The sequence below is a fragment of the Ostrea edulis genome, chromosome 1 (genome assembly GCF_947568905.1).
Source record: "Ostrea edulis chromosome 1, xbOstEdul1.1, whole genome shotgun sequence".
NCBI lineage: Eukaryota > Metazoa > Mollusca > Bivalvia > Ostreida > Ostreidae > Ostrea > Ostrea edulis.
Window position 1 is genome coordinate 68,663,285 of NC_079164.1, and position 15,091 is coordinate 68,678,375.

General features: G+C 34.0%; 3 protein-coding genes across 5 annotated transcripts in view; 2 read left to right on the forward strand and 1 right to left on the reverse strand.

The window, feature by feature from the left end:
• Nucleotides 1–12,766, forward strand: part of LOC125645871 (uncharacterized) — a 67,376-nt gene extending 54,610 nt beyond the window's left edge. For all 3 annotated transcript variants that reach the window (XM_056158142.1, XM_056158145.1, XM_056158150.1), the window contains 2 exons: nucleotides 8,052–8,133; nucleotides 10,514–12,766. In XM_056158142.1, the coding sequence (XP_056014117.1) occupies nucleotides 8,052–8,133; nucleotides 10,514–10,628 (197 nt within the window). In that variant the 3' untranslated portion in view covers nucleotides 10,629–12,766. The remainder of the gene's footprint in view (nucleotides 1–8,051; nucleotides 8,134–10,513) is intronic.
• The window catches only part of LOC125677990 (uncharacterized), a 208,064-nt gene that overhangs the window by 153,575 nt on the left and 39,398 nt on the right, over nucleotides 1–15,091 (reverse strand). The gene's annotated exons all lie outside the window — the stretch shown is intronic.
• LOC130048063 (histone-lysine N-methyltransferase, H3 lysine-79 specific-like) overlaps nucleotides 1–15,091 on the forward strand; it is a 242,555-nt gene that overhangs the window by 117,362 nt on the left and 110,102 nt on the right. The gene's annotated exons all lie outside the window — the stretch shown is intronic.

Sequence of the window (15,091 nt, forward strand, 5' to 3'; positions counted from 1 at the left end):
GAATGTGAACTAGCTTTTCCTAGTTATTACTCAGTATTGTTCTGTTTGTTTTACACTTTCTTGTTTGCTTGTCACGGCATCATCATTTGTAGTCTTTTCTCTTTTTAACTTACCTGAGCTGAAAGCTCAAGTGAGCTATTCTGATCGCCTGTTGTCCGTCGTCTGTACGTCTGTCCCGCTGTCTGTAAAGTTTTTTGTTTTTTTTTTTTTTTACATTTTCGACTTCTTCTCCAGAACCACTAGGCCAATTTCAACCAAACTTGGCCAAAAACATCCTTGTGTAAACGGCTTTCAGGTTAGTTCAAATGAAGGGCCATGTCCCTTTCAAAGGGGATATAATCACAAAAATGCCAAAATGGGGTTGGGTCATTTAAAATTCTTCTTCTCAAGAACCACTGGGCCAGAAGAGTTGAAACTTACATGAAAGGTTCCTGACATAGAACAGATTCAAGTTTTCTCACATTATGGCCCCTTATGGTTGCATGGGGCCACAAGGGGGATAAAACTTTAACATAGAAATGTATAGGAAAAATCTTTTAAAAAATTTCTTCTCAAGAACCACTGAGCCAGAAAAGCTGAGATTTATATGAAAGCGTCCTGATATAGTGCAGATTTAAGTTTGTTAAAATCATACCCCCTGGGTTGGATGAGGCCACAATAGGGGATTAAAGTTTTACATAGAAATATATCGGGAAAATCTTTAAAAAAAACTATCAAGAACCTATGAGGCAGAAGAGCTAAGATTTACATGAAAGTTTCCTGACAAAGTGCAAATTTAAGGTTGTTCAAGTCATGACCCCGGGGGTAGTTTTGGGTCACAATAGGGGATCAAAGGTTTACATGGGAATAAATAGAGAAAATCTTTAAAAATCTTCTCATGAACCAATGAGCCAAAAGAGCTAACATTTACAGGAAACTTCCTGACATAGTGCAGATTCAAGTTTGTTCAAATCATGGCCCCCGGGGGTAGGATGGGGCCACAATAGGGGATCAAAGTTTTAAACAGAAATATATAGAAAAAATCATTTGAAATGCTCTTCTCAAGAACCATTGGGCCACAAAAGTAGACATTTACATGAAAGCTTTCTCACATACAGTACACGACACGAGTTTTATGCGTGTTCCACGCAACGCGGTGGAACAAATTTGCCCCAAACACGGTGGACCTTTAAAATTGTCGGCACCGTTGAAGTCCTATTTTTCCGCGCGAGCTAGACATTGAAGTCCACGGAGGATCTCCGTGGATGCCACCGCGCATCTCCGTGGATGTCACCTGTACCTCCGTCGATGCCACCGTGTACCTCCGTGTGATAAAACAAAGAAATAATTTCCGAAATGATTCACCCAAAAAACCTTTTCGTTTGGCCAGCATACATGCCCTCACCCCATTACTTATTTAGAAATTAGCTATAAATCATTCAATTCTTGTAATTGTTGTTTAATGATACGTTGGTGTTTTCGGTTCATATCCGTATGTAGACTTCCCTGCAGACGTTCACACCTTTTTATGAAACGCCCAAATTCTCGACATCCTGTATATAAACACCTGTGTTATTCCTACCACTCGTCGGTACATTGTTTCACGGCACGTGCAGCACAATTTCACCAAATAAAAGAAGGGTCATGAACAACGACAATCACATGCCAGTAATTTCAATTTGATAAACAGCAGTTCAAAGAAATGTGTACCATAAGCAATAGTTTATTTTTACGTAAGGTTTTCATTGTAATTAGGAATATGTGATTAAGGTCAGTTATATACATGTACATGTTTACATTGGATATGAATTTCATTGTGTACTCAACTGTGAAGCAATGTGAGCAAAGAATCAAATTTTTATCACTTAAACAAATAAATATTAAAACTATCTTTACTTTTAAACAAACCTTTAGAAAACTCCGTACTTTCATTAGGAAAATTTCATTAAAATGCCCATACTTCACATTAATAATAACACGTTTTTTTAAAGTTTTTTTTTCTAACTTGATAAATACTTTATTACACGCATGTATTATTTACTAAATGTATATATAACAGCTTTTTGTCTTTATATTTTTATATACCATTGCATAATGGTGATGAGATCCAATAAATTGAATTGAGTACATGTAGTCTTGAAATATCACAAAGTAAAGAGTTGACAACGATTGAAATAAAAATGCAGACGTTTTCTCGTTTATTCAGTAACTCAATAACTTGCGCGTCTTCTGAATGAAAGTTGTAAAACAAACGTACTAGGTTTTGGTCAGTTATAACATAATACGGGGGTAAAATTCATCTCATCTCCGCTAGGAATGGGTTTTGAGTCAACTGTGCCTTCGTGCACGAATAATCTCGGCTAACGAAGATGAAAAAAAAAACAACTATTTTTTTATGATTACCAATGCTCTCTCTCTCTCTCTCTCTCTCTCTCTCTCTCTCTCTCTCTCTCTCTCTCTCTTGCTTTCATTATCTAATGCATCTAAAGATTAAATTAAAGATTTTAATAATCGATAGCGTATATGAATAAAAGCAAATAATCGTTAAGTCATTTCTGTTTATATTTATATTAGTTTTTTTTCATGAACTAGTTGCATTTGACACCGAGGATTTACATCCTTAAATATTGATTACAAGCACGTAGAATCGGAGAGGGTGTACTTTGAAAACTTGAAAGGTTTTCGTAATCGGACAATTTAAGCACCATTTTTGTTGTTATTTTATTGCTTGTCAAGAAATTTACACAACTTAACTGGCAACATACCCTTTCTGATACATTGAAAAATATAAGTAATGTTAGCACGGGGCTCTATAAAGTTCAATCTGCTGTTTGGTCATAATTCGTCATTCAATAACTTATTCAAAATAAAAAAAAATGTTTGTCGGGTTAGCGGTACTATGATGTATGACTATAACAATGACCTGTGTATAACTTGTACATTCCATGCAAATTCGAAGGGGTTTTCGCCTCAGTAGAACAATGGGAGTCAGCTAATCCGTGTATTTGAAATCAACAGAAGTGCTTAGCTTCTTGCAGAAAGTGTGAAATATATTGGGTCGGCGTAAGATACCCGTGATCTTAGACTAGATCTGATATCGCGCCGACCCAATATATTTCGCACTTTTCATGAGAAGTCAAAACCCAAACTAGCTAACCGTAATTTAGTTATACTGTGAGAAAGACCCTAGGAATTTGCATGGTATGTACTTATTATACAAAAATCATTGCATTATCCAGACACTCCCGATGAACATTTTTTTTAATGAAAACCTCTATCAAAGTACATCGAACATAAGTCTCGGTCAAATGTAATTAACTCGGGATTTTAAAAATAAATCATTCGATGGTTTGTATTTTTGCTTCTATTAATTTCGTAATAAATTAATTCCAATTTGTTAATCATCGACAATGCTCTAATTTCTATATTGGATAAAGTTATATTTGTGGAATCACTGTACCGGTGTATCAGTTGTTTTTTGAACAACTCTTGCTGAGCATAAGAGGTGCTACTATTCGTTATTGTTCCATAAAAAAGAAATTAAAAAACGAAAAAATACATTCAATTGAAGAAGAAATAAAGCATTTAGAATTACTAAGGAACAATGATGACTCCACAGAAATTGTACAAAAATTAAATGCTGCTCAAAAAAGTTTAGAGGAACTCAGAAAAGACTATATTAAGGGCCTTTTTGTCAGAACAAAACTTAAATGGATTGAGCAGGGAGAAAAACCAACGAAATATTTCCTCAGCCTAGAAAAAAGAAATTATATAAATAAAACTGTAAACAAACTTATGCTCAGCAATGGTAATACTATTTCTTCACAGACAGATATTTGAGCAGAAATTGAGAAATTCTACAAAAATCTTTATTCTAGTTATGATAATAAATTACATGATGTAAACATTGATACCATTATTGATAAGAATGATGTTAGAATACTTGATGACAACATGTCAAAAACATCAGAGGGATATATAAACAATGAAGAAGCCCTTTTAGCACTTAAAAATATGTCTAATGGTAAAAGTCCTGGAAGTGATGGATTCACAGCAGAATTTTTCAATTTTTTTTGGAAAGATCTTGGATGTTTTTTAATTAGGTCAATAAACTTTGGATTTAATGTGGGAGAACTGTCTGTAACACAGAAACAAGGCATTATATCTATATTACCAAAAGGAGACAAACCCAGGGAATTACTTACAAATTGGCGACCAATATCACTTCTTAATGTAACGTACAAAATTGCTTCTGCATGTATAGCAAATAGAATAAAAAATGTTCTTGATTTTCTAATACATGACAATCAAAAGGGCTTCCTCAAAGATAGGTTTATTGGGGAAAATACGCGACTTATTTACGATGTAATAGATTCTGTACATGAAAAACACATCCCAGGTATGCTTTTACTTGTGGATTTTGAAAAAGCATTTGACTCTATATCGTGGAAATTTATGTACGAAACCTTAAATTTTTTTAATTTCGGTCATGATCTTATCAAATGGGTATCAGTGTTATACAATAAGGCCAAATTATGTGTTATTCAAAATGGTGTTTTTTCAAAAAATTTTGAAATTGGCAGGGGTTGTCGTCAAGGTGATCCAATATCTCCTTATTTATTCAACCTTTGTGTCGAAATTTTAGGCCATATGATACGACAAAACAAAAACATCAGGGGCATTAAAATAAATAAAGAAAGAATTTGTTTAATACAATATGCAGATGACACAGTTCTATTTTTGGATGGATCAGAAAAAAGTCTAAAAAGTGCTCTTGATCTCCTTTTTCTATTTTCAAAATTTTCAGGTTTAAAACCCAATATTTCCAAAACCAAATCAATTTGGATTGTTTCTAAGATTAATACTAAAGATACTTTTTGTAGTGATACTGGATTACAATGGACAACAGGACCATTCACAGTTTTAGGCATTACATATACTGTAAACCTTAAGAACATGGAAAAGCTTAATTTTGATAACAGGCTTACAGCTATCCAGAAAGAAATAACCCAATGGTCAAAAAGAAATATTTCTCCCATAGGAAAAATTACAGTGGTGAAAAGTTTGTTTCTATCAAAATTTACGCACTTGTTCATTTCGCTTCCCAAACCAAGTTTACAGTGGATAAAGCAACTTATAAAAGCTTTTTATAAATTTATATGGGGGAACAAAATGGAGAAAATTTCTAGAAAAACACTAGAATTAGATTTTGAAAATGGTGGGTGTAGAATGACCAATATAGAAACATTTATCAAGTCTCTCAAACTAACTTGGTTTAGGAGACTTTTTACAACTAATTCTACATGTAGCTGGATAAGCTTATTTTCTGAAATTACTGGTTGTAACATTACACAATTGTGTCATTTTGGACCTGTTTACTGTAAACAAAAAGCAAATTCCACTGGAAACTCTTTTTGGAAAGAAACTTTATTTTACTTCGCAGAATGTTTAGAAAGTTTTGAAATGAATGATTTTCACATTTTTTTGGAACCCCTGTGGTATAATGATAAAATAAAGATTCAAAATAAATTCATATTTTGCAAGCAATTATATGACAAGGGGTTTCATATAATATCTGATTTATTAGATAAGCATGGTAACTTTATCAGCTACCAGAGTATCACAAATGATTACTCAATTCAGATTCCATTTACTACATATGAGGGATTAAAACAAGCTATTATGCACTCATGGCCTAATATCAAACTACTTATACATGATACAACTTTTCAACCATATCAACCTGAATTCATTAAAATTCTATGCAAATACAAAAAAGGTTCTAGGAATATTTATGACTATTTAATATCAAAATCACAGCATCGACCTATTTGTGAAAACAAATGGGATAATGATTTAAATTTGCAATTAGATTTAAATTGGAAACATGTATATACAAACATCAAATCTGTAACAAAAGATTCAGGACTGATATGGTTCAACTATAGAATCATTCATAGAATATTGGGTACTAACAAACTCCTACATATATCAAAAATTAAAAACTCTCCACTTTGTTCAATATGTGCACTAGAACCAGAAACAATTAAGCATATCTTTTTTTATTGTCCCTCTGTCTCTACATTATGGACAAAATTATCAGATTGGATTTTTCAAAAATCTGGTAAAAGAATGGGATTTAGTGTACAAACTGTCATTTTTGGTTTTCCAGAAAAAGAACACATGGTTTTAAACTTTATAATCCTCTTAGTAAAGAGATACATATTCCAATATTCAAGAAAGAATGTCAATATTGTTTTTGATGATGTTTTGAAATGTTTATATGATTACTACATTTTGGAAGAAAAACTTACAGAACAAATATTTTACAAAAAGAAATGGTCTAAATGGAAATGTCTTTTCAATTAATGATAACAGCATTTCTTCTTCTTTTTTTGAACAATAAGTACTAGAATATACATGTAATTGTCTATATCGCTTTCTTTAATCTGTATGAGAGTGTGAGTAAAAGGTGTATATGTATTTGTTGAAAATGATAAAAACAATAAAAAAAAGAAAAAGTTATATTTGTCAAGATGCATATCAACACAATATGATGGAGGTAATTATGTTAAACAGCGCATTTGTCACAGAGAGAGAGAGTGAGAGCACTCGGTAATTATTGAATATCCCTATCACATGTTGTACATGTATGTTTTTCATTTACTGAATATACTAATTCGCATTCAAAACAGGAATTGCCTGCAAGTACGCATTATTTAAACATAGAATTTAAGAATATTTTAATGAAGAAAGAAGACTAAAAGAAAAAAAGTCAAAACCAGGTTTTCTTAAAAACATAATATATAGTGTTTGGCATCGTTGGAATCGGCTCAATATGCTGAAAAACAATATAAGTATCAGGGGGGAAAATATTGATATTTTTTCTTTTCTTAAAATTCCACCCTTATTTTGATTATTTGGCCTGCGGCACATTTTCACATCTCCCGCAAGGCGCCCGTGGCCAGAACAAAGCTCTTAGCAGCTGTGTGTATTCGCAAATAACACACACCGTGGAACACGGAGGACACGGTGTATCTCCGTGGATTTTCCTCCGTGGTCTTTCCACGGTGGGGTGTATAAAACTCGTGTCGTGTACTGTAGTGCAGATTCAAGTTTGTAAAATCATGGCGTCCCGGGAGTAGGATGAGGCCACAATAGGGGGTCAAAGGTTTACATAGAAATATATAGGGACAATCTTTAAAAATCTTCCATCTCAAGAACCACTGAGCCAGAAGAGGTGATATTTACATAAAAGCTTCCTGACATTGTACAGATTCCCATTTGTTCAAATCATGGCCACCGGGGATAGGTTGGGGCCACAATAGGAGATCAAAATTTTAAATAGAAATATATCGAGAAAATCTCTAACAATCTTCGTCTCAAGAACCATTGGGCCAAAGAAGTTGACATTTACATGAAAGCTTTCTCACATAGTGCAGATTCAAGTTTGTTCAAATCATGGCTTCCGGGGTAAGATGGGGCCACAAGAGGGGATATAAGTTTGATTACCGACATGGCCAGATGTAAATCATATCCTCTGAGATCATGGGGAAAAAGATAAACAAATAAACGAAATTACTTAAAAAGTGACTAAATAGGTAAAACCAAAAAAAAAAAAAACAAAAAAAAAAACCAAAAAAAAAAAAAAAAAGAAAGAAGGAATTCTCTATTCAAAACACAAAGCAAGTAAGCATCTTTAAAAATATATGTATACATTGTATATTGTTTACTAACCGGTCGCGTCAGACCTTTGGTTAGGGCGTTTACTTCGGAACTTAGTGGCCTGCATCCGATAATTCTCGATCGTGGTACCGCCTCTAAGATGTTTAGCATTGCTAGTGACTGTTCCTTTGCAAGTCGTCCGACATCAGAAGAGAAGGCGACGGATCTTTCTGATATAACCTTATTATCATATGTGTTGTTGAGTCCATGATATGTTTATTTTAATGAATTTATTTCTTATCTTATTTGAAGACATTTCGGTTAGTGTTTTTAAAGGTAGAGTGAGTAGATGGGTAGAGTGATCTATTTTGTTATACATATATTTCATTTTTAACTTCATCCTCTAGTGGATAAATCAAATGAAAAATCAGGAAACGCACAATCACAGCAACCACAGCCAAAGATTTCCTCAAAACCTACAATGAAAATGTAAGTAACTCTTTCAGTGGGTTAAGGTAATATCCATTTGATTAGACAGATTCAAATTTCAACAAATTTCAAATGTAACTCAGTTATATACTATCCTTCCTCTCATAAAATCAACGTTAGGTGTGTTTTTATAAAATTTTAGATGACTTATATCTTGAAAATATTTGCACATAAAAATACATTTTATTGAAGAAAAATTCAATTTCAATGAGACGAGTGATACGAATTATAAAATTATTATCTAGGAGATTAGCATAGCTATGATATGTTTACAGACCTTTGCACATAATTTCTCTATGTTATGCTTGCAATTGGTTTTTGTCATTATGCTCAAATTTGTTTTCATTATTTCTAAAACTGATAAGTTGGAATCATAGTTTGATTTGCGCCAGATTGGATACCATAGAAGGACATTATTTTGAGACGAAGCAGTTGATTGACGCGAATCAAATAAAGTTCGATTTTAGAAATGAACTAGCACTATTCATCATTAATAGACATTAACGGCAAACTAACAATTCAACTGTATGACAAATGGGCTGATTTCAACTTCTTCATCGTCAACGTCCTATATTTATGTAGCAATATTCCATTATCACCTGCATATAGTGTTTACATCTCTCAACTGATTCGATACGCAAGAGCATTATCTGCGTACGGTCAGTTTTTTAATCGAAGCAGGCGACTGACAAACAGGTTGATAGTGCAGGGGTTCCAACAGTCTCGTTTAAAATCAGCATTTTGCAAATTCTATGGTCGTCATAGCGATCTAGTTTGCCAATACAACTTGTCATTTGGTCAAATGTTATATGACGTGTTTCATGCTGATTGTTAGGCCGTTCGTGGCACACTTATTTTGACTACGGATAATTCCGTTTACCTGATCAAGATATAGGACTCACGGCGGGTGTGACTGGTCGACAGGAAATGCTTACTCCTCCTAGTAAGGGGTCCGTGTTTGTCCTACTCTCTATTTCGTATTGCTTATAGGAGTTATGAGAATGATCACTGTTCGTTATCTTCGCCTCTCATAATTGATTTTTGTATACAAATTCATTGCCGCAGTGTGCATATATGATGAAAATTGATATAGCTTTAGCGGGGATACCCGGTCTGTTGGGATATTCCCTCGTCTAGTTCGATTTGTGTTTTTAGGGTCTATGTTTGCTTTTTATTATGTTCCCCAAACAAAGTTTGGGAACATATTGTTTTTACTCTGTTTCTTCTTCTTCTTCTTATTATTATTATTCTTTTTCTCCGGTACTTTTTTGTCCGGTAGTGTTCTCAGAAACTACAAAAGTGATCGATATGAAACTTTCCAGGATGATAGTATAGCGTTTGTAGATGTGCATAGTGATAGTCATTTTGTTTGCACGTGCATACACGCGCGCGCACGTGCATTGCAAGTTTGGTACAAAAAATGGAAAATCAGAATATTGAAGGAAGCGATATAAAACCTAAATAGGATGATAGGATATCATTTGTACATATGAAAAATAATAGTTATTTTGCCATCACGCGCACGCATGCGCGTGCACGCGCATTACAAAATTTGTACACTAACTTTGGAATCAGTCTAACTTTTTTGTTGTTCATTGAAATGGCTTGAAATTCATATCATAGGTAGATATTGAGACCCTTAACTGATTTACATGGTCAAAATTACCAATTTGCACGCGCATGCACGTGCGCTTCATTTTGATTGGATAATGCTAAAACGTTCGTAACTATCTTATTTATGAAGCGAATGAGATGATATTCACAACATACGTAGACAATATGTGTATCTATATGTTGGTATAACAAAAAATGCCAACACACACGCGCATGCGCGTGCAACATTTTTTAAATGTTCAATTTTTAAAGGACGATAACGTTTTTGTTTTTCATCAAATTCTATTGATATTAGGGGTTTAGATGTATCTTGGTACTCCTTACAAATTGCTGTGGTTAGAATTACTGCTCAGCACGTGCATGCACGTGTGCTGATTTCTGATTGGACGATTTTAAAATCGCTATAACTTCCTTATATTTGGTGGAAACGTTATGAAATTCATACTGTGGGTAGATGATACAAATGCCTGTTGAACGACATCAACAAAAATTCGGAATCATACACGCGTGCGCGTGTATGCACGTGCAACACTTTCTTTCATTTCTTGGTACTGAAATGACCATATTGAACGTACTACATGTAATTAAAGGCTAAAATAAAATGATTTTTTCCTATAGATTCACAAGGACATCACTTTTTAATTGAGGGAGGTTTGGGGAACATCTGTAATGGTCCCCGTTACAATTAGAACTAGTTTTATTTTATCATGAGATTGATTACTGTTTGTTATCTCCACCGCTAGTATTTCATGTAACGATATTGCAGGTCAATTGAAGAGGGCCACAATATATCCAGCGATAAGAAATCTATAACAAAGCCTAGGAAAACCAAACGGGCACCAGACCCTCCTCCAGGAAACATCACGAAAAACAAAAACTGATATCTTTCTTTTACATGAATGCATGTAATTTTCTAGGAAATTAGTGATGTACATTATTGAAAAACGAATAAGAGATCGAATTTAGATCGGATTGTTGTGAATATACAATATAATGTTCTAAATGTACATCTAATTTGTTACTTTCATAAACAATTATTGTTTGTTAATATGTTACTTTCATGAATTATCACTTATAGTTATTGTCTGTTAACAGGACATAGGATAAAATATAGCATATAAGAATAAGGATAATTTGTCCTATTTAGCGATATATGAGGTTTGTTATTTTGCGTATGTATATAGTTCGTCAATACAACCTCGCATTGGGTCAAATGCTGTCTGTCGTGTTTCATACCGATTGTTAAGCCGTTCTTGGCACACTGATTTGACTGCGGATAACTCCGTTTACCTGATCAGGATATGGGGCTCACGGCGGGTGTGACCGGTCAACAGGGGATGCTTACTCCTCCTAGGCACCTGACCCCACCTCTGGTGTGTCCAGGGGTCCGTGTTTGCCCAACTATCTATTTTGTATTGCTTGTAGGAGTTATGAGATTGATCACTGTTCGTTATCTTCACCTTGCATATGAACGTGTATCAGTCGAGCTTGTCGTAGAAGATATGTTTTGAAAAAAAGTTTGTATTGAAGAAAAATGTGTTCTGTTATCAATTAATAGATGTAAATATGTCATTCACAAAAAATAAATCGTAAGGTAATAGACACTGCAGCTTGTCAAATGTTGCTGTGATATGAGGCATCAAAATGGTATGATGACTTATCGCCTTTGCTTGATAAAGTAAAAGGAGACCAGGTTGTTGGAATATATATATATATATATATATATATATATATATATATATATGTACCAATAACTGCGGTTTTTAGGCATGAAAAAGATTCAATATGCTTGCATTCAACTGTAATATACAATGTCAGTAGGTTGTTTCAATGTACTTGTGTTCAAAGGATCCAACGTCCAGAAAATTTGGTGCAAAATCTACACCGATATCAAATTCAAAATCACAGAGAACTCGAAGAACTGGAAGTTATATGACATATTACATTATTTCATATTATATTATGTTACATATATCTTATATTAAAATGACGGCGATCTGACAAACGGGATGATTTCAGCTTCTCAATCGTCAAAGTCCCATATTTATATAGCAATATTTCATTATCACCTGGATATGGTGTTTATATCTCTCAACTGATTCGATACACAAGAGCTTGTTCTGCGTATATTCAGTTTTTAAATCGAGTCAAGCTACTGACAAACTAGTTGATGGTACAGTGGTTTCAACTGTCTCGATTGAAGTCGGCATTTTGCAAATTTTATGGTCATTATAACGATCTAGATTTTCAATACAACCTATCATTGGGTCAAATGCTCTCTGACGTGTTTCATGCCAATTGTTATGCTGTTCTTTACACACTGATATTGGCTACAGATAACTGCGTTTACCTGATCAGGATATAGGGCTCACGGCGGCTGTGACCGGTCGATAGGGGATGCTTGCTCCTTCTGTGCACCTGAACCCACCTCTGGTTTGTCCAGGAGTCCGTGTTTGCCCGGCTATCTATTTGTATTGCCTATAGGAGGTACTTCACCTTTCATGACAATCATTTTACAGAGAATGACGAGGATCAATTTTGTAAACAATATACTTTAACAAAAATAGTGGATATAAGAAATTAAATCTTCGACCAGACTCAGTTCCACCTATCTTTAACTACGGACATATTGCAAGCATGGTGAAGACGGCAACATTCTTCAAAACGTAGCCTGTTTCATCAAAGACAATGACAATAGTACAAATGTAAATTTTATATTTACGTACAATATACTGTACACTATGAATTGAAATTAAAAATATGCTGGAGTTCCTTATTGACAATATCTTTGTAGTTTTTGGTGATCAGGTCTTCCAACAATCTGTTCGAATTCCCATGGACACAAATTAAGCTTCTTTATTAGCTGACCTGTTTTATATTCATACGAAGCAGAATTTATTCAAAAACTTTTTCGTGGCAAGAAAAGATATCTTGCTTTGGTCTTCAATGCGACATTTAGATATGTTGACAACATTTTATCTATTCATAAAGCTAATTTTCATTCATACGTCGATTCGATATATCATTGTGAACTCGAAATAAAAGAAACCACAAAGTATTCCACTTCTACTTCATACTTAGATATTTTATTGAAAATAGATATTAACAGCAAACTAACAACTTAACTTGATGACAAACGGAATGTTTTCAGTTTATCCATCGTCAAATTCCCATATTTATGTAGCAATATTTCATTAGCACCCGTATATGGTGTTTATTTCTCTCAACTGATTCCATACACAAAAGCTTGCTCTGCGTATGACCAGTTTTTAAATGGAAGCAGGCTACTGACAAATACGTTGATGGTACAGGGGTTTCAACAGTCTCAATTGAAGTCAGCATTTCGCAAATTTTAAGGTCGATATAACAATCTAGTTACAGTCCCTGAAACGTTCTACTTTACCATTTTCCCGTTCTCTCACCATGTTCTCACCGTGCGTTCACTTTGCGGCCTCCGTTTACAGTTTTGCGCTCACCGTGTGTTCATCGTTCACAAAGTGTTCACCGTGAGTTCACTGTTATTCGGAACACCAAAGTGAAAGAATTGATTATCATAGCAAGGCAAACATGAAAAAGGAATGTGTGCGTAAGAGTGAAAGTAAAACTTTCTTATTATTTCCGAAATTTAATTTATAAAATACAAATTAATATTAGGATTATCAACTCAGAAAATTCAAGGAAAAATGGAGATCACTCATCAATATCAAAGAATAGAATGAATCATTGTTATTGAAATCAAGGATTATCTCCCTCATACATAGCTCTTATCCTTAGACGAATTTGACTCCACTTTTTTGGCACTCTGTTTTTCCCTATAATACCTAGCAATTTTATTGTTATTTCGGATTTGAAACATTTCGATTGAGCATCACTGAAGAGAGATTATTTGTCGAAATGCGCATCTGGTGCATCGAAATTGGTACTGTATAAGTTTTACATTACAATACATAAGCATTGTTTAATTAAAAAGTAGGAGAAGTTCTGAAAGAGAGAAAAATGTAAGAGCCTGCAGTTATTTATTCAACTCTTATACATGCACATGTAGCGAAGAACGAGCAACCAGCGCTGGTACGTGTACGAAAATGAGGCAGTCTCGGTTACTGAATACCCCCCCCCCCCCACCCCCCACCCCCCAACGAATTATCATTTTAACATTTTCATGTTTGGGCAAAAGTACACTGTTACAGTATATTTCATTTTGTGTCACTTGACAAGAATTTTATACAAGCCGTTTATTTTCCTCTCTTACGTAAAAAAAAATCCCCTATGCTACATTTCGATGTACATTTGTCCTTGATTTGATAAGTATTTTTGATTATTTTTCGCCTATATTTATGGAAGACATTGTCAATAAAAATGTATTTACTCCTTTCCCCAAATTTGAAACTTTTGTATCGTTTGTCTCTAATATAAAGATGAATGTTTTTCTCGTACATTTCTGCCCCACCTAAATGTACGTATAGTTCAGTACAAAGAACAGTTTTATTTGCATAAAAAATATACAAATATTGCAGAATCTAAATGTAAATTCATGGTCACACTATCTATTTTGTATGTTCGTATATTAATTCTGAAATGATTTCCTGAGGTTGATATACTATACATGTATTTGCAAGAAAGTGAATTACGCAATATCTACGTGGGAATAAACTTTTTACACTATCTAGAAGCGTTCAGGTGTCAACACGAGTAACCTATACTATACCCGGGTTGTTTGATGCATCTATCTTGACTCCTTTTGGGGATGTTTTTGATTGCGTGTAATTCAAACGACCGCGCTCGTAAAAGTTTAAGTAATGTATGTAAACCTGTAAATTCTTAGCGCTAATTACTAGGCCATCTTTAATTCACATGCATTATTTATAGTCTTGTATCAAGAAATTAAATACTATGCATTTTAGGTCAAAATATGCTATACATGTAGCATACCGAGATGACGTATCAATATTAATGATTTATGAAAACGTCAAGAATTCTAAATATTATAGAATAGATGTTTCTATTTTTCATGTATACATGTATATGTACATGTGATACTGTAATCAATATACACATGAAATTTTCTTTTGTTTGTGCATGATTGTTACATGCATTATTGTGACATTTACGATCATTTCATAAGAAATATACATCCGCACACAAATGAACAAATAGATGGATTCATATTTATATCCAAGGAACAAATCCGACATATACTGAATGAATAGACCATTTGCCGTTCACAGTTCGCTTAAGCTTACCGTGCGTTGACTGTTCAAGTGGGAAAGTAAAACGTATCACGGGCTGTAGCCAATCCAACCAATCATTGGGCCAAATGCAGTCTGACTTAATTGTTTCATGCCGA